Here is an 18,922-nt window from a genome sequence, read left to right on the forward strand (position 1 = left end):
GCTGCCCTGTTGACATTTTGGGAGCATTAGTCCATGTCCTGGTGTATACTAATGTCATCAGATGAAAGTACTCTGCTTTGTTCCCCCTGAATATCAGAAACTTAAAAATGTATTCAGGCTTTTACGTAATCCTTTTTCACTTCACCTTAATACTAAACACCGTTCTCCTACCTAGTTTCTCTTTCCTAGCCATCTACCTTACCAAAGAGGGCATCTGTAATGCACTCCCAAAATATTGAGAACTTGTACTGAGTTTCATCACATTAAGTGAATGCCCAGATACAGGAGTGTCCTTCTGGCCTCCTGTTGTAGCAAAAGGCTATACCCATCAATAGAGAATTCTTTAAATAAATTAAGATACGTTCATATTTTGCAATAGTGGGCAGCTGCTGAAAAGAAGGAGAAAGAGCTATATGCCAATACAATTGTAATCACTCATCCATGTTGAAGGACAGAAATAAAACCACCACTTTCTCCATCCTCAAATGATCTCCTTCAGTCTAAAGTTCAAAGACGGGATCTGTCCAAGGATAAATTTTAAAACTGTATTAAACCATTCTACCTCTCAGTTGTTTACATCTACCAATAAATTTTAAGAATTGTGGTTTGGTTTTCTTAGACATTCTATTTTAAAATACTGTAATAATTGTAGAGAAAATCATTCAGGGCCATAATGTTTAATTTGAGTACAAAAATGAAGAAAAGGTTACAAATGTGTTTTGTTTTCATAGCTTAATTCAGAAGTCACAAGAAAAGAAGACTGATGGTGGTGAAATAACATGGGGAAGTGATGAGTTGCCAATAGAGAGAACAAACCATGAAGATTCTGATAAAGGCAAGAATTTTAATGACAATTTTTTCCTCAAAAATAATGAATTGGAAAAATAAGTTGTTTTTAAGTGATTTTCAGACTATATGGATATGCTGTTTTACCATATGTATACATTATTTGCTTTTCTTTCTTTCTTTTTTTGAGACGGAGGCTGTGAGTCCAGTGGGGCGATCACTACAACCTCCATCTCCCCAGTTCAAGCAGTTCTCCTGCCTCAGCCTCTCGAGTAGCTGGGATTACAGGCGGGCGCCACCATGCCCAGCTAATTTTTGTGTTTTTAGTAGAGACGGGGTTTCACCATGTTGGCCAGGCTGGTCTGGAACTCCTGACCTCAGATGATCCACCCACCTCAGCTTCCCAAAGTGCTGGGATTACAGGCATGAGCCACCGCACCCAGCCACATTATTTGCTTTTAAACATAAAGTTAAATCATGTAGACAAAAATCAACATTGGTTTATATTACCAGATATTTGCACAGTTATATTCTAAAATTCTTAGTGGCTTGGAGTAAAACATGCAAATAAATGTATACATACTTTAAGTGGAAATATGAAGCCATAATTTTGCCATTCTGGAAGGAGAAGTCAAGGGGCACTTTTTTTTTTTTTTTTTGGAGACAGAGTCTCGCTCTGTCACCCAGGCTGGAGAATACAGTGGCACAATCTTGGCTCACTGCAACCTCCATCTCCTGAATTCAAGCAATTATTCTGCCTCAGCCTTCCAAGTAGCTGGGATTACAGGTGCATGCCACCACACCTGGCAATTTTTTCTATTTTTAGTAGAGATGGGGTTTCACCATGTTGGCCAGGCTGGTCTCTAACTCCTGAGCTCAGGCAATCCACCCACCTCGGCCTCCCAAAGTGCTGGGATTACAGGCGTGAGCCACACCGCACCTGGCCAGAATTATTATTATCCTAGAATCCCAGCCTCATCTTTTATGATCGGGAATCAATTGGTCTGTTTCACTATTACTGCCTTTTCATTTTATTACTGGGCCAATAGAGAAATGAAATTCTATCCAGTGTTTCATTCGTCTTACTTTATATGAGGAAGTGTCACTATAATGAAAGAAGATGGTTTTGTCATTCAAAGCAAAGTCTTCATTTTTTTTTTCTTTTTTTTAAGAAATTAACAGCTTAGGCTGGGCGTGCTGGCTTACACCTATAACCCTAGCACTTTGGGAGGCCGAAGCAGGCTGATCACCTGAGGTCAGGAGTTCAACCAGCCTGACCAACAGGCAAAACCTCGTCTCTTCTAAAAATACAAAAATTAGCTGGTCATGGTGGCAGGCACTTGTGATCCCAGCTACTCTGGAGGCTGAGACAGGAGAATCACTTGAACCCAGGAGGCAGAGGTTGCAATGAGCCGAGATTGTGTCACTGCACTCCAGCCTGGGTGATAGAGTGAGAGCCTGTCAGAAAGAAAGAAAGAGAGAAAGAGAGAGAGAGAAGGAGAGAAGGGAAGAAAGCAGGGAGGGAGGGAGGGAGGAAGGAAGGAAGGAAGGGAAGGGAAGGAAGGAAGGAAGGAAGTTTAATTAACACTTTCTTGACTTGGATAGACTGTTGATATGTGTACAACATGCATGTCCAGCATTGTAGCCCTTGCTCATCCACCCAGCCTTTAAGTTCCTGTTGCACTGACATGCAGTTCTGTAAAAGTTATTTCATATGAGTAAATTTTGTATTTCCAGCCAACCTCTGCCTGAGCTAAATGTTAACCTTTTAGGTGTCTTGTATAGTTTTGTATCCCTCACAGTGCCAGCATCATTGTTGCCTATATCTTAGCTGCATCATCAAAATGCTTTAATCTGCTGATTGACATAATTAAAGCTACACTTGTGCAGTCTATAGCAAGAAGTTTCCCCTCCCTTTTTCTAGGATAACAGTTGCCTTCAATTATAAATAATTTCCATACAGCAGGTACTAAATTAGACCCATAGCTCTTCTAAGATAGTTGACTCAACTCCCAAAGCACTCAAGGGAATTCTTTATTTGCATGGAGAAAACTATCAAACACCAGGGATAACTGGCCCTGAGTGCCAAGGATGGATGGTGAAGAGAGAAATCAGTGTTCCTGGAGTAATCTCCCATAGTAAGGAATTTCTGAAGTGTCTCTCTTACTTTCCCCATGTGCTTAGAAGCTAATTTAAATGAAAAGTAGTAACAGAACTAAATTTGATAATTTTTTGTAATGAGTTCCTGGGGTTTTTTGGGGGGGTGAGGGGGTGGGTAACAGTTTAAGTTGCATGTGTTATGCAGATAAGAATCAGTTACAGCTAAGCATACTTGTAAAACTTTAGGACAGCATTTCTCAAATTTGAGAACCTAAGAAGCACTGAGAATGTTTATGGACCAGTTTGAATAACATTTAATGCCATTATTTTAGATTATCAGTCTCTACTGGCGCCAGGGTGAGCAACACATTGCAATTCAAGGCACTGAAATAATTCAGTGTTTAGTTATGAGTTGGTTATTCAGGTGATCTAGAATGTGCTGTTTATATTATCTTGAAATTAAAACAAAATTTCAAAATTTTTAAATGCTTATGTAGAAATACTCAGCAGAGCCCAGTTTAAGAAAAACTAGGCTAAGAAATATCTGAAATATGTTTGGTTTTCTGCAATCAAGCTGTTTGTAAAAAGAATTTATATGTTTTACTTATGGTCACATTTTAGTGTAAAAGTATTGAAGCAAAGGATATTGTCATTATAATTCTCAATTACCTACTAAAATGATGGTTCCATTGGCTCTGTTGTAACAATTTAAAGGTATTTATTTAACTAAAATCTGTTTTTTAAATAATTTCTTAGTCTTAACACATACCAATTTTGTATTTGTTTGATGTGCTGTAATTTTTTCATCTTTTCCCATCATTTATAAAGCCTTTCTGTATATATGAGATCAAGATTTTAGTGTGTGTTTGTGTGTGTGTGTGTGTGTGTGTGTGTGTGTGGTGTGTAAGAAGTCAGGGGAGCATAACATAGAGAATATTGTGAAGTTTGGGATTCTTCAGAAAAATTCATCTTCTCTCACTGTGACAGAGTTCTATTGTTGAAAGAATCTCAGTTACTATTATCTAGAATACTTATTTTAAAAAATTGCCTACCTGTTATGTTGTTTCCGAAATTCTGAGAACTAAGTACAATTACCTTTTTATGGCTGGTTTTGCGGGGAAAAGAAACAAGCTGTCCCCAGGCTGCCCATGATAAACTCCTTATCAAAAATTTTTAAAAAGTGCCATTTGAGTCAAGAGAAGTAAAAAGAAACAACATAAACTCCTTTAGAAACTGTAAATAAATGAGAGCCAAGAGCCTTAAAAACTTCTGAACGTCAGTGAGGTATCTCCTTAAAAGTTGGGTGTGAGAGTGTGCTAGGGCTGACTTTCCTGTGTTTATTGTAGTTATCAGCCTACCTATTAATTCTATTATCTTATTAATTCTCTCATATTTAAAGACTTTCCCTTTTGTAAGATGAGGTGCGAATGGGCTGAAATTAGTTCATTTGTTAGTTAAATCTGTTCTGGGGGAAATATTATTAGTTGTTGCATATTTAAAGACTTTTCTGGCCAGGCACAATGGCTCATGCCTGGAATCCCAGCACTTTGGGAGGCTGAGGCAGGTGGATCGCTTGAGCCCAGGAGTTCAGGACCAGCCTAGGCAACATGGCAAAACCCCATCTCTACAAAAAAATACAAAAAATTACCCAGGCCTGGTGGTGCTTCCCAGCTACCAGGAAGGCTGAGGTGGGAGGATCACCTGAGACAGGTAGTTGACGTTGCATTGAGCTGTGATTGTGCCATTGCACTTCAGCCTGGGCTACAGAATAAGACTGTGTGTGTGTGTGTGTGTGTATATAAAATAAATAAAATAAAGACCTTCCTAGCCAGGCACACACATATATACATATATTTTTTATATATACACATATGTACATATATATTTATTGTGTATATATATAAAATATACACACACACATATATAAATCTATAAAATAAAATAACGACCTTCCTAGCCAGGTGCAGTGGCTCACGTCTATTATCCCAGCACTTGGGGAAGCCAAGACAGGAGGATCACTTGAGGCCAGGAGTTCAAGACCGGCCCGGGCAACATAGGGAGACCCCATCTCTTCAAAAATATTTAAAAATTAGCCAGGCACAGAGTGTTGCATGACTGTGGTCCCAGCTACTTGGGAGACTGAGGCAGGAGGATCCCTTGAGCCTGGGAGATCAAGGCCACAGTGAGCTGTGATTACAGAACTGCACTCCATCCTAGGTGACAGAACAAGATTCTCTCTCTAAATAAATAAATAGACTTTTCCTTTTGTAAGATGAGGTGAACATTGGCTGAAATTAGTTCACTTAGTTAAATTGGTTCTGGAGGAACTGTTTTTAAATTGCTGTCTTCCTATTAGATCATTCCTTTCTGACAAACGATGAGCTCGCTGTACTCCCTGTCGTCAAAGTGCTTCCCTCTGGTAAATACACGGGTGCCAACTTAAAATCAGTCATTCGAGTCCTGCGGGGTTTGCTAGATCAAGGAATTCCTTCTAAGGAGCTGGAGGTAAGTGGCTTCTGCCAATGATTCTCTCCCAAAGTGTATGCATTTAGTTTGTAAGGAAAATGTATCTTTACTAGCCCAAGATTAGAAGAAATTTTGAAAATTTTCCAACTCTAAAAGCACCACCTTATCATATCTAGCAGAAAATTAATTTTTCTGATTAGAATCCCAATAATAGTGATTTAAGGGAATCACTTTAACTACTTGGAACTTGATACATTTCCCTGAAGATTATCCTTCCTGCCTCATAGTTAAGGTAAAAATGTTTTAAAAAAAAAAAGCCAAGTATAAATTTCAACCATGCACTAAACTTTATAATTAGTGTATTGTAGACATGTTTCATCATTAAGAGCAGGTTCTAATTTAATACAGCTCCAAGAATGTGTGTCCTAGTTCAAAGCAGCAATGGCTCAGAGCCCTAGCTCCTGTGGTCTCATGGAACCGTCCATATTTACCACTAGAAAAGAGAGTGGTTTTGAGGTTGACCTTGCCCCTCTTCCTCAAACCATCTGCTTATTTGCCTACTTCCTAAGCTTTGTAGCCACTAAAAGGAGTTAACTTTAATAAGAGTTTCTGCTTTGTGCTTGTTGCATTGTATATATTCCTCAAAATATTAATTCCGTTATAGATTGTGAAACTGAGGCTCACAGTAATTAAGGTATACTCTTCCTCTCCTCATTGCCATGCTATGGAATGATTTTTTTCTTCAAGTTCTTAGATTTAAATGTCACCATCAGAAAAGTTCCATCACAACCCTTATAAAGTAGTGTTTATAAGGATTTCTCTACCACAGCAGCTTATTGATTTCTTCAAGGCATGTACTACAGTATTTGTTTACTTCTTTATTGTATCTTTCTCCTAATAAGCTGTAAAGGCCAGGAGAGCCAAAATCTTATCTTCTTGCTCACCACTGTATTCCCATCACTTATTACAGTACCTTGCAGATAATGGGCATGCAATATATATTTTTTGAATGAGCGAATGAATGAAAAGTGAGCAAGAGTTGACTTTAGAACCTAGGACTACCTGACCACAACAGCACTACCACATGGAATATTCTATAACCCTCACAGACAATACTGTCAATAAATTGTGCTCTAGCTCATCACTTTATGGCAGAGTTGGGTTTTTTTAATTGTATTTTTTTCTAAAATATAAACACTTTTAAACAGAAGTTAAAAATTAAGACACAAAGTTCTGTCTCATAAAGTTGACTGCAACATGTTCAATTAAAAGATACTTGTAAACAATATATTTCAATGCTGACTTAACAAATCACTATTGACTTAGACTTATTTAGGACATCTGTATTTAACACTCAGAATCAGCCTTAATCAACCAATTTTACACCCTACACATTTAAAGTATTTGCAGTTATTACTGAATTACTGCTTATCTGAACAAATTTATTTCCATGTTTTGCTTACAGAATCTTCAAGAATTAAAACCTTTGGATCAGTGTCTAATTGGGCAAACTAAGGAAAACAGAAAGAAGAACAGATATAAAAATATACTTCCCTGTAAGTTCCAGTTTGGCTTCAGATTTAATACGTGATCAGTATAATATGAGTGGATTAAAAGTTTTTGTGTTTAACTTACCTATCCCTCACATAACCATGTGCATGCACATACATTCACAGATTTATATCAGTAACAAATACATTGAAATATTCCGTGTGAATTCCCTTTTAAATTATGTATGTAGGTATTCTGAAAATCAGTTAGAGGAACCTGAAATATTTGATAAGATATTCCTAAATTTTTACTAGTATACAGTATTAGAAATTAGTCAGTGATGCCAAATCATTAATTTTAAAATCTTTTTAAAAACCGGAACTGGCTTCTGGATGAGGATTTTCTTGGTTGGATTCATTTATCACAACCACCATCAATTTATTCCACTTATTTTTAGTTTAGAGAAATATCTATAGTAATGAATAGCTGTGTACATGCATATGACTACAGTGGTACTACCAGCCTACATTAGACATTTCAGATACCAGAAGGGAACAAAAGCAATCATTTTGGCCCAGTACAGTGGCTCATGCCTTTAATCCCTGCACTTCGGGAGGCCAAGGGAGGCAGATCACTTGAGATCAGAAGTTTAAGACCAGCCTGGCCAACATGGTGAAACCCCATCTCTACTGAAAAATACAGAAATTAGCCGAGAGTGGTGGCTCATGCTTATAATCCCAGCTACTTGGGAGGCTGAGGCAGGAGGATCGCTTGAACCCGGGAGGCAGAGGTTGCAGCGAGCTGAGATCATGCCACTGCACTCCAGCCTGGGCAACAGAGTGAGACTCCATCTCAAAAAAAAAAAAAAAAACAAGAAAAGCAGTAATTTTTACCCGTATAAAAATCACATGTAAAAAAATCACACTGTGATTTTTTTAAATTATGTATGAATATATGTGCCAAAATACTGACCTCTAGCAAATTCTTATAATTACCAGCCACATGTATATATGTTAGCACTTTGGATTATAAAATATGACACACTGACCCTATCTTTACCAAGAAATCATAAATCTAAAGATAAATAATAAAATCAATAGTGACAAGTCACATGATAAGTAATAATGCCATTGTATTTTTCTAATACAGATAGAAAATACAAATTCATTTTGGAAAGCTTCCTGTAAGAAATGAATCTTACACAACATTTAAAAAATGGATCAGATCACTGTTTGGCATAAAGTATATGGGAGTTATTTTAGACAGCAAAATGGCCAGTTGAATATCTCAAAATCAGAACAGGACAAGCCATAAATCCAAAACTAATAATGGATTTATTCCCACAAAACAAATGACCAGTATGGACTAAGAGATAGAAGTCAAGTGAGAAGGGCAATTGGTAGGGGATTTTGAAACCTATCATTAAAATGTTTTAGTTTGGTAATCACAGTAATTACCAGTTAAACGTATAGATATTTGAAATAGAAATAGAAATAACTTCTAAGGTATGTAATACATATAAGTTTATTATCTTAGATAAATCTTAAGACAATATAACCTCAGTGAATGATAGCTTTTACATACTTTTCACTGGAGCAGCCTGGTTTAAAAAATTACATTTGGCTATATGAAATTATAATAAAACAAAGATAAGGGCCTTTATGCCTGGATAATAAAATGAGCTGTTATTTTATTTATTGTGTTGTTTTGGCTGCTTATTAAAAGAATATAATTTTATTAGGTGAGTGAGAGTTAATTATGCCAATAACATTTGCAATATATACTTTAATAGTGTTATTGTAATACTAAATTGTATTCTACGAAAAATTTTTTGGCATTGCCTTTCAGTGCTATTATTATTATTATCATCATCATTCAAATAATGATGGAGAAGTACCAGTTGTTTTTCTTTGTTTTTCTAGTTAATAGGCAATTCTAAATGCATTTATTAACTTACTAATTTTAACTTCAACTAAATCTATGTAAATAATACCAAATTTCATGTCAGAAACTCACTAAACTGACATCGTAGATACTTGTAACATGAGCAAAGAGAATAAATATAAAATAATTTGGCTGTGCTACAATTTGAAAATATACTTCTATTAAAATACATTGGTGATTTCATCTGTGACTATGAGAATTTCTCATGATCTTTGACTCATGCAATTTGTAAGACTCTTGTTTAAAATGCATGGTATGGATGGCTCTGTTTTGTGGTGGAAAATTCACAGATGATGCTACAAGAGTGCCTCTTGGAGATGAAGGTGGCTATATCAATGCCAGCTTCATTAAGATACCAGTGGGGAAAGAAGAGTTCGTTTACATTGCCTGCCAAGGACCACTGCCTACAACTGTTGGAGACTTCTGGCAGATGAGTTGGGAGCAAAAATCCACAGTGATAGCCATGATGACTCAAGAAGTAGAAGGAGAAAAAATCAAATGCCAGCGCTATTGGCCCAACATCCTAGGCAAAACAACAATGGTCAGCAACAGACTTCGACTGACTCTTGTGAGAATGCAGCAGCTGAAGGGCTTTGTGGTGAGGGCAATGACCCTTGAAGATATTCAGGTAAGTGAATTAAATCTTTCCATATTGCAAGGTGTATCTCCTAGTTGTAATCCAAGCCTGGTCTCTTTCTGTGATTGTACCAATGTTATTTCTAGGTAAAAGACAGTGACTTCCTAGTTCCCATGCAATGGAACTAATGCTAGCTATTTTTTCTTTATGTAGTATAAGTTTAAATGTGACTGTCTTCATGAATTCTGCCAGTTTCCTCCAGTATCTGCTCTACTAAAATGAAAATGAAAATGCAGGACTTTTAATGTGATTATCACCCTTGGTGATAGCACAAAATGGCTCAGAAGTTGCATGTTGGAAACTTGTGTTTTTATGGTCAGACCTCTAAGTAGACTCATTAAAACTATTTTTAAAATCTGTAAGTAGAAAATATTCCTTCATAAAGGCAACTTAACATATTTAGGAATACATGGATAACTTTAGCATAAACAGTTGTTATTCAGATCATTCATACTGCAGTTACCTAACCACTGGATCAATATAGCTTGAATTAGATAAGTGGCAATACCTGAAGTAAAGCTGCTACTGTTTCCTCACTCTGTGTTCTCTGTGTTCTCCCTCACCTTCCTACACCCCCGTGCACAGTATCCTAGCTAGGTGTGAGTAATGTTTCCCATAGAAATTCAGCTATCTTAAGGAAACAGTGATTTTACTTTTATAGAAACAAAGCATATCAATTCAGTTCTGTTGGTGTCATGTAAATGTAGCCTGAGAATTTCTCTCATAATTTTTGATTCATGATTTTTTATTGATTTATACTAGCTTACCTATTACTTAGGCTAGCATAGTTGTTCAATATTCTTCCAGTGATTTATCCACTTAATCCACACATTTTTATAGAACTCAACCCCTTTATAGAGATTTGGCAGTCAACAACACAGACAAAAAATATTTCTAACCTCATGGAGCTTACATTCTGAAGAGGAAATACGAGTATTGATTGCTGTGGAAAAAAATAGAGAACGACAGTTGGTTGGGGGAGAATGAGAAGTATGTCCTAATTTTCAACAAGGAGTCAGGGAAGGTATGAGAAAATGGCATTTGAGGAAAAATGTGAATGAGTTGAGTGAGCCATGGAGGGAATATCTGAGGAGAAAACCATTCCAGTCAGAAAGAGCCAGTACAAAAGTCCTGAGACCAAACTGTGCACATCGTATTTAAAGCCACAGAAAATCATTTGGCTTGACGAAAGTGGCCATGAGGAAAGAGGAGGAGGTGAGGTCTAAGAGGAAACAGGGCCAGATGAGGTAGTGTTGCAGTGACTCTGACTTTTATCTGAGGTGCATTTGGAATGGGGTCACCAAAAAAGGTTATCCATATCGAAATGTAATTTGTTTTTAGGGTTTCCAAAAAGTAGTTTTTATCGATATTTAAAATGTGGATCTACCAACCTTGTTGATAGAGGCCTTCCATGTTTTTCTTAATGGAGCCATTTAGTTTCTTCCACTTTTCCTTTGATCTGATCCTATAGACAAGCTAAACTTTGAAAGCACAATATAATATTAAGAATTAATTGTGGCTGGGCACAGTGGCTCACGCCTATAATCTCAACACTTTGGGAGGCCAAGGTGGGTGGATCAGTTGAGGTCAGGAGTTCGAGAGCAGCCTGATCAATATGGCGAAACCCCATCTCTACTAAAAATACAGAAATTAGCTGGGTGTGGCAACGTGCGCCTGTAATCCCAGCTACTCTGAGGTAGGAGAATCACTTGAACTTGGGAGGCGGAGGTTGCAGTGAGCTGAGATTGCACCACTGCACTCCAGCCTGGGCAACAGAACGAGACCCTATCTCAAGAAAGAAAAAAAAGAATTAACTGTATGTGAACAATATAACATGTCGTGATCCACTTATTCTGTTGTACAATTTCAGACCAGAGAGGTGCGCCGTATTTCTCATCTGAATTTCACTGCCTGGCCAGACCATGATACACCTTCTCAACCAGATGATCTGCTTACTTTTATCTCCTACATGAGACACATCCACAGATCAGGCCCAATCATTACGCACTGCAGTGCTGGCATTGGACGTTCAGGGACCCTGATTTGCATAGATGTGGTTCTGGGATTAATCAGTCAGGATCTTGATGTGAGTACAAGATATCGGCTGAGTAAGCATTTGTCCAGAAATAATGATGGAGTCTAATTTTTGATAATGTGTTGTGATCTTGGGATTTTGTAACTTACGAATTTATATGACTGCCTTCGTTTTCTTGTTATATTATTATAGAAAGTTGTATTTTTGTAAACATTGGTATTCAAAACTACATAGGCCGTGATCAACAAAAAATAATACTTCAATTTTATACTTGTTTTACTGGGTGTTTTTTAACTGTGTGCTCAGAGGCCTTTTATGCAGTATTTCACTTTACCCTTTATAGTCTTTAGGCTTGTATAAGATAGTATTGTTATCACACTTTAAAGATAGAAATAATTGAAGCACAAAGGAAAGTATTTTTTTAAATGAAAAAGCTTGTATTTTTGTATTATCTATGGGTAAAAAGTGTATATTTTAATTATAAAATTAATGCTAAGTAGTTTCTAAACAATTACTCTACATAAAAAAATTATTACTATAAGAGTATAATCTTACTTTTGAACTCAAATTAATATAAACCTTATTTAAAATTTTAGAATATCTTACCATAGATAATGTGTAATTAAAATCAGTCTCTTAAAAAGAATTTTAGTTAAAAGCACTTTACATACTAGCTGTAGTAATTTAAGTAGGATAAAACCAAATAGTCTTTTTCTCCCTCATTTCCAACTGTTCAATGTCAGCTGAAGTCAAAAGATCTTTTTTAGGTTGGAAATACCTTTATCAGAAGAGCAATGTGTAGGAAAAATAATTTACCTTTTTAAATTGTAATATTAGAAATTAGTCACATTTCAGGGGGAAGAGAATTTCTTTTCTTTGGAGGATTTTCAAATAGATTAACCTTCCCTAATTCTTAGAAAGATGGAAAATAAGAATACCAAGTGATGACAAAGTCCATTCGCCAAGTCATTTTGTCCAGGAGAGTTTCCCAAGACTACCAGAAGGGGAAGAAGAGTGGGATACAGAATTTTACATAAGCCTCCCCTCTGTGATCCTTTTGAGATTCAAATCCAGTTATCCTTTGAATCTAACACGTATGTGGTTTCCTCTGACAGTTTGACATCTCTGATTTGGTACGCTGCATGAGACTACAAAGACATGGAATGGTTCAGACGGAGGTGAGTCATGGCTGGGCCTCCTACTGAGAATTTTTGTAAAGATTCTAATATTTTTTAAAGTTCCTATTAAACCATTTTTCTTTTTTGAGAGTTCCCATGTTAGAGCATAAAACCAAACATTTACTGCAGTGAGGGGCATTTTTTTTAAACATGAGGACTAATTCAGAAAAAAATTAAAATACTTCCAAGCTTTTTAAAATGTTGCCTTTTAATCTAAAAATGCAATATCTGCACTGAAGAGATTACAGAGAATGGGATAGCATGCTGGGGACAGAGTTTGAGAATGGTACAAAATACTATGTAATTAATGGCACTCCTTCCCTATTTCCAACCTGAAAAAGAGATAGAAGGTAACATTCTTGCTACAGAAATTCCCTGAGAGGTAATGGATTCATCAGCATTGACTGGAACACAGCAAGGCAGGCTGGAGTTGCTTAGCTTCAAGAAGACATTCTGTAAGGAGTGTGAATACGTGGGTCCATTTATCCTCTTTTGATGATTTTCGTTTCTCTTACCTGAAAGGAAGCCATCACCCACTGACACAATGGCATCCTTCACACGGAGTGCCTTATTTAGAGTGTCTGTCTTCACTGAAGAGTGCCACAATCCTTTTTGTTTATAATGGAAGAGTGGGGGATGTAGAAGCCATTTTCAGATATCCATAAATTAGCATTTTTCTACCTCTTGAAAAATAGGGAAATTTGCTATCTTTAAAAATTAGCATTTGCCTACTTTCCTTTCATAAACCTTTTTAATTCAACTTGTCTTCTATTAAGCTGATTTATAATCACACTTTTTAGGTAAGGAAAACATTTTGATTGTTAAAAGCAGCCCTTTATGCCTAGGAAGTTCATTCATTCATTTGTTCATTCAACGGATATTTATTGAGTGCTTACTGTGTATTAGGAACTCTTCTAGGTGCCTGGAGCACATCAGTGAATAAAACAAAGATCCTTGCTAGAATAACAAAGATATTCTTGCAGGATACTGATAAGGATGGAAGGCCATAGACATATTAAACATGTAAATTGTATAGGATCCCTGAAAGTGATAAGTGCTTTAGAGAAAAGAAAAATGAAATAGGTAAAGGGAATCAGTCATGGCAGATTGGGGGTACGATTTTGAACAGGGTGGCACCATTGACAAAGTAACACTTAAGCAAAGATTTGAAGGCAAAGGAGAGGGTCATGTAGATCTCTGGGGACAAGAGCTTTTCAGGCAGAGGGACCACCTGTGTGGACGTCCAAGGGTCTTGTGTGTCCAGGTATGGTCACAGCCAATGTGGCGGGCAGGGCACGAGAGAAGGAAGAGTGAAGGAGGAGGTGAGGTTAGAGGGGAGGTGACAGGACTTTGGCTTTTCTCTGAGTGAAGTAGGAACCTGGAGTGGCAGTGATCTGACTCACATTTTAAAGGACTACTAACCTGCTGTATTAAAATGACACCAAGTCTGGGGAGGAAGGTGCAGTGTTATAAGCAAGGAGATCAATTAGGTGGCAAGCAGGGGTGGCTACAGCTGGAGTGGTTAAGTGTGGACAGAGCGAAAGAAAGAGGACGTGATGCCGGGCACGGTGGCTCACGCCTGTAATCCCAGCACTTTGGGAGGCCGAGGCGGGCAGATCACAAGGTCAGGAGATCGAGACCATCCTGGCTAACGCGGTGAAACCTCATCTCTACTAAAAATACAAAAAATTAGCTGGGCGTGGTGGCGGGCGCCTGTAGTCCCAGCTACTCGGGAGGCTGAGGCAGGAGAATGGCGTGAACCCGGGAGGCGGAGCTTGCAGTGAGCAGAGATCGCGCCACTGCACTCCAGCCTGGGCGACAGAGCGAGACTCCGTCTTAAAAAAAAAAAAAAAAAAAAAAAGAAAGAGGACGTGATGTGAAGTAGATTTGCTGATGGGTTGTAGGGTTGTATGTGGTGTCAGAGAAAGAGTCAAGGGTGAATGTGTGGAAAAGTTAAAATACAGATAAGCAAAAAAGAAACTTAAAAGGCCACTTGTATTCCTACTCTCAGAGCTGTTAATGTTTTTAGGAGATGTTCTTATATTCTTTGTCCTAAACACATGTGCACACTCCTTCATGCTCACATATACATACGTGCAGCTATTTTAAATGAGATTCAACTGTGGTTGTTTTATTACTTTTTGTTTAATATATTATGAGTTTTTTATTTGCAGACTCAATTCCTTGCCAAAAAAAGTCAGATCTCTGCACCATCAACTTAATAGAAAATAATTTAACCAAAGGAGTTCATTTTCAAAGAACTTTGATTTTCATGCTTTTGTTCCAAAATATTTAAAGACTTATTTTTTGTTTGTTTGTTTGTTTGTTTTTTGAGATGGAGTCTCGCTCTGTCGCCCAGACTGGAGCATAGTCCGTGATCTCAGCTCACTGCAACCTCCGCCTCCCGGGTTCAAGTGATTCTCCTGCCTTACCTTCCTGAGTAGCTGGGATTACAGGTGCCTGCCACCACACTCCAGTAGAGATGGGATTTCACCATGTTGGCCAGGCTGGTCTTGAACTCCTGGCCTCAAGTGATCCACCTGCCTCGGCCTCCCAAAGTGATGAGATTACAGACATGAACCACCATGCCTGGCAAGACAATTATTTTGAATAGCTTCTTAGCTATTAATTTTTTGACATTTCAAAACATCAAAATGAGCTCAACAAATCCAGAAGAAATTATGTAGGAAGGTTATTTTTCCACTAAGTATACTCAAAGCACAAAAAATATTGTAGTGGCCCACCAATCAAAGACAACTTCAGTTAGCACTCTAGGGTAGTTCCACCCCCCATCCCTCAGGCTTTTTCTTTCCTTGTTTTGCCAATCTGGTTTCTATTTTTTTATAATTTTTATAATACCACACAATTCTATACCCTGCTTCTTTTTTTTTTTTTTTTTTTTTTTGGGACTGAGTCTCACTCTGTCACCAGGCTGGAGTGCAGTGGCACAATCTCGTTTCACTGCAACCTCTGCCTCCTGTGTCAAGCGATTCTCCTGCCTCAGCCTCCCAAGTACCTGGGACTACAGGTGCGTGCCACCATGCCCAGCTAATTTTTGTATTTTTAGTAGAGACAGAGTTTCACCATGTTGGCCAGGATGGTCTCGATCTCTTGACCTCGTGATCCGCCCACCTCAGCCTCCCCAAGTGCTGGGATTACAGGCATGAGCCACCACGCCCGGCCTACACCCTGTTTCTTACATTCAACAATCTAACAAAATTTTTCCATATTTTCAAAACTCATCAAGCATCACTTCCAACAGTGGTATAGCTATATATATATAATATTTACATTATACATCTAAAGTGTTCTATCTCTTTTTTTTTTTTTTTGGCCATAGGATCAATATATTTTCTGCTATCAAGTCATCCTTTATGTTCTGACACGTCTTCAAGCAGAAGAAGAGCAAAAACAGCAGCCTCAGCTTCTGAAGTGACATGAAAAGAGCCTCTGGATGCATTTCCATTTCTCTCCTTAACCTCCAGCAGACTCCTGTTCTCTATCCAAAATAAAGATCACAGAGCAGCAAGTTCATACAACATGCATGTTCTCCTCTATCTTAGAGGGGTATTCTTCTTGAAAATAAATAATATTGAAATGCTGTATTTTTACAGCTACTTTAACCTATGATAATTATTTACAAAATTTTAACACTAACCAAACAACGCAGATCTTAGGGATGATTAAAGGCAGCATTTGATGATAGCAGACATTGTTACAAGGACATGCTGAGTCTATTTTTAATGCACCAATCTTGTTATAGCAAAAATGTTTTCCAATATTTTAATAAAGTAGTTATTTTATAGGGGATACTTGAAACCAGTATTTAAGCTTTAAACAACAGTAATATTGGCATAGAAAAAAGTAGCAAATGTTTACTGTATCAATTTCTAATGTTTACTATATAGAATTTCCTGTAATATATTTATATACTTTTTCATGAAAATGGAATTATCAGTTATCTGTTTGTTACTGCATCATCTGTTTGTAATGCATTATCTCACTTTGTAAATAAAAACACACCTTAAAACATGAACAAGCCAAAACTGTGTGCAGACAAATTAGACATTTTCAGTATGTTATTTTTCAACAACACCTAGGCCCCTGGGAAGACAAGGACCTCTAGACACCACTTCCCATCTCCCTAGTTGGCCCCAGTCATGACAGCCATGGAGAGTAGAGGTGTTGTCAGAGATCCTGATAGATCTTCACTAAGTACTGATGTGGGGGTCATGTACTGGCTTAACAGTAGCTCAGAAATTCAGTCTTTCTTCCTTCTACCTCTGTGAATGGTGCCCACTTACTGAGCCCAATTTATATATAAATCAGAATATTTTCAAGTCCTAGCCACAGTACTCAACTGACCAAGGGCTAATCAAAGAAAACATATCAAACTACCTGGGGGGGGTTATATTTGGTTCTGCAAACAGGAAGGAAAAGAGATTGACTTCAAAGCTGCTTTAACTTAATGGTTCTCTGTTCTCGGTACTAAATTCATTTCACTAAATTCTAATTCTAACAGTATTTCTCCATTCAGCCATGACACTGTAACTGGATGGACGTTCTTGACGGTGAGTTGTCCAGGTTCTTGGCATGTTGAACAAAGAATTGAACAAAATGCTCAGACAAAGCAGTGGAAGATGAAAGCATTGATTTTTTGAAGTGAAAGTACACTCCACAGAGTGGAAGTGGGCTTGAGCACATGGCTCAAGAGCCCTGATTATAATGTTCCTGGGTTTTTATTGAATTACAAAAGCATGATAACACCCCTAAGTACCCTTTAGAGGCCTCTGATAGGTTACACCCTACACAAATGAAGAATTCAGCCCAGGACCAATTGGAGGCAGGATTCTGCTCAGAACCAATCAGAGGCATTCTGCCTGTGATGTATAAGCAAATTAAAGTTTCAGAATGGACCAACTACAGACATACCCATTTGTGACATAGGGGAGGGGAGGTTCAGAGAGGCATGGGCATTTGGCCCCTCATTACTTGGTCCTGGAAAGGTGGGATTTTCCTCTTAGTCCAATTACAAGAAGGCCTTGGGCTTCCTGTCTCTAGACTCTGTTCTGCCTCAACACCATTCTAAGACCCAGGAAATTGCTTGGCTCATCCTCATAAGACTGCACCAGTTCTGAACTAGTCGACTTGAATTTCCAAACTTAAGTGCAGCAATTTGCTGGGACCTATTCCTGAGAATCTGGGGCTATTTGAAGGCAGAAGACAGTATCAATGAACATATAAAGCTCCACAGTAACTATCTAAAGCCCCAGTAGATAACAGCTTGGGTCCTACCTCAGAATTGGCTCTGAATACGGCAAGAGAAGCTTTACCACCACCATTCCCACTTCAATCAGAAGAGTTTTATAGATTGTGTTGTAGCCGGAAATTTCATTTGAAAAAAAAAGTTTCTATTGCTTTAAATGACATTTGGAAATCTCTGTTCTGAATGAGTTGGAATCATGAGGCCTTGTTTTCCTGCACTGGCATGTGAAACTAGGCCAGCAGAGCGCTGGGGGCCAGTACAGCTGGAGGTGATTAGCTCGTGTCTGAAGTCAACATAGATGGGAGAGGGTGGAGCTGGAGGTTGCTTTTTCTGGAACGAATGTCACTAGAAATGGAATGGGGGGAAGAAAATGCAGATTTAGCTTTACGACCTATGAATGGAAACTTCATTATGGTAAATATGTTACTGCCCTCAGCTGGGATCTGGCTCCACCAGCGTGGAATGGTATGAGCCACTTACAAGGGCCACTCTGGTTAGAAAGCAAGGTGAGGCCACGGAGCTGGGGTGGCACATGGAAACGCTCACATCAAATTAATGAATAAGTACAATTCAGCCTTAACACAGCTTGTATTAGCTAAGTGCTAGAAAATATAAACTGAAGATATGGAATGGCTTAAACATAATAGTTTATTTCTAGTTTATCTAACAGTTCTGGAAAAGTGAACAGCTTGGCAAGCAGATCTACTTGGCTCAGTTTTTAGCCCGGGCTGATGAAAGTTCTATAATCAACACATAACTTCCAAGGTTGAGAATCGCCTCCACTCCCCACGAAGGATTGCCTATGGAGAGGTTTTACGAGCCAGGCTTACATGCAAAACGCATTGCTGCCACTCATTCCATCAGCAAGAACTGGCCAAATAATTGTCAGTGACAACTCTATGCTATAGAAGGGGAAGCACATATTGTAGTAGAACATATTTACAAAACTGAACTCGTTATGTATTCTAAAAGATTATCTTAGTATAGTCCTGAGCATTGCAGAATTAGAAACAATTTTA

General features: G+C 38.0%; 1 protein-coding gene across 2 annotated transcripts in view; it reads left to right on the plus strand.

The window, feature by feature from the left end:
• The window catches only part of PTPN13 (protein tyrosine phosphatase non-receptor type 13), a 219,533-nt gene extending 202,835 nt beyond the window's left edge, over positions 1 to 16,698 (plus strand). The window contains exons 42-48 of one of the 2 annotated variants that reach the window (XM_012499590.2): positions 732 to 835; positions 5,243 to 5,391; positions 6,818 to 6,908; positions 9,078 to 9,415; positions 11,295 to 11,510; positions 12,575 to 12,637; positions 15,978 to 16,698. In XM_012499590.2, the coding sequence (XP_012355044.2) occupies positions 732 to 835; positions 5,243 to 5,391; positions 6,818 to 6,908; positions 9,078 to 9,415; positions 11,295 to 11,510; positions 12,575 to 12,637; positions 15,978 to 16,073 (1,057 nt within the window). In that variant the 3' untranslated portion in view covers positions 16,074 to 16,698. The remainder of the gene's footprint in view (positions 1 to 731; positions 836 to 5,242; positions 5,392 to 6,817; positions 6,909 to 9,077; positions 9,416 to 11,294; positions 11,511 to 12,574; positions 12,638 to 15,977) is intronic. The other variant, XM_003265859.2, reaches the window with a different exon arrangement.
• Positions 16,699 to 18,922: the final 2,224 nt, after the last annotated feature.

The sequence above is a fragment of the Nomascus leucogenys genome, chromosome 9 (genome assembly GCF_006542625.1).
Source record: "Nomascus leucogenys isolate Asia chromosome 9, Asia_NLE_v1, whole genome shotgun sequence".
In the NCBI taxonomy this organism is placed as follows: domain Eukaryota; kingdom Metazoa; phylum Chordata; class Mammalia; order Primates; family Hylobatidae; genus Nomascus; species Nomascus leucogenys.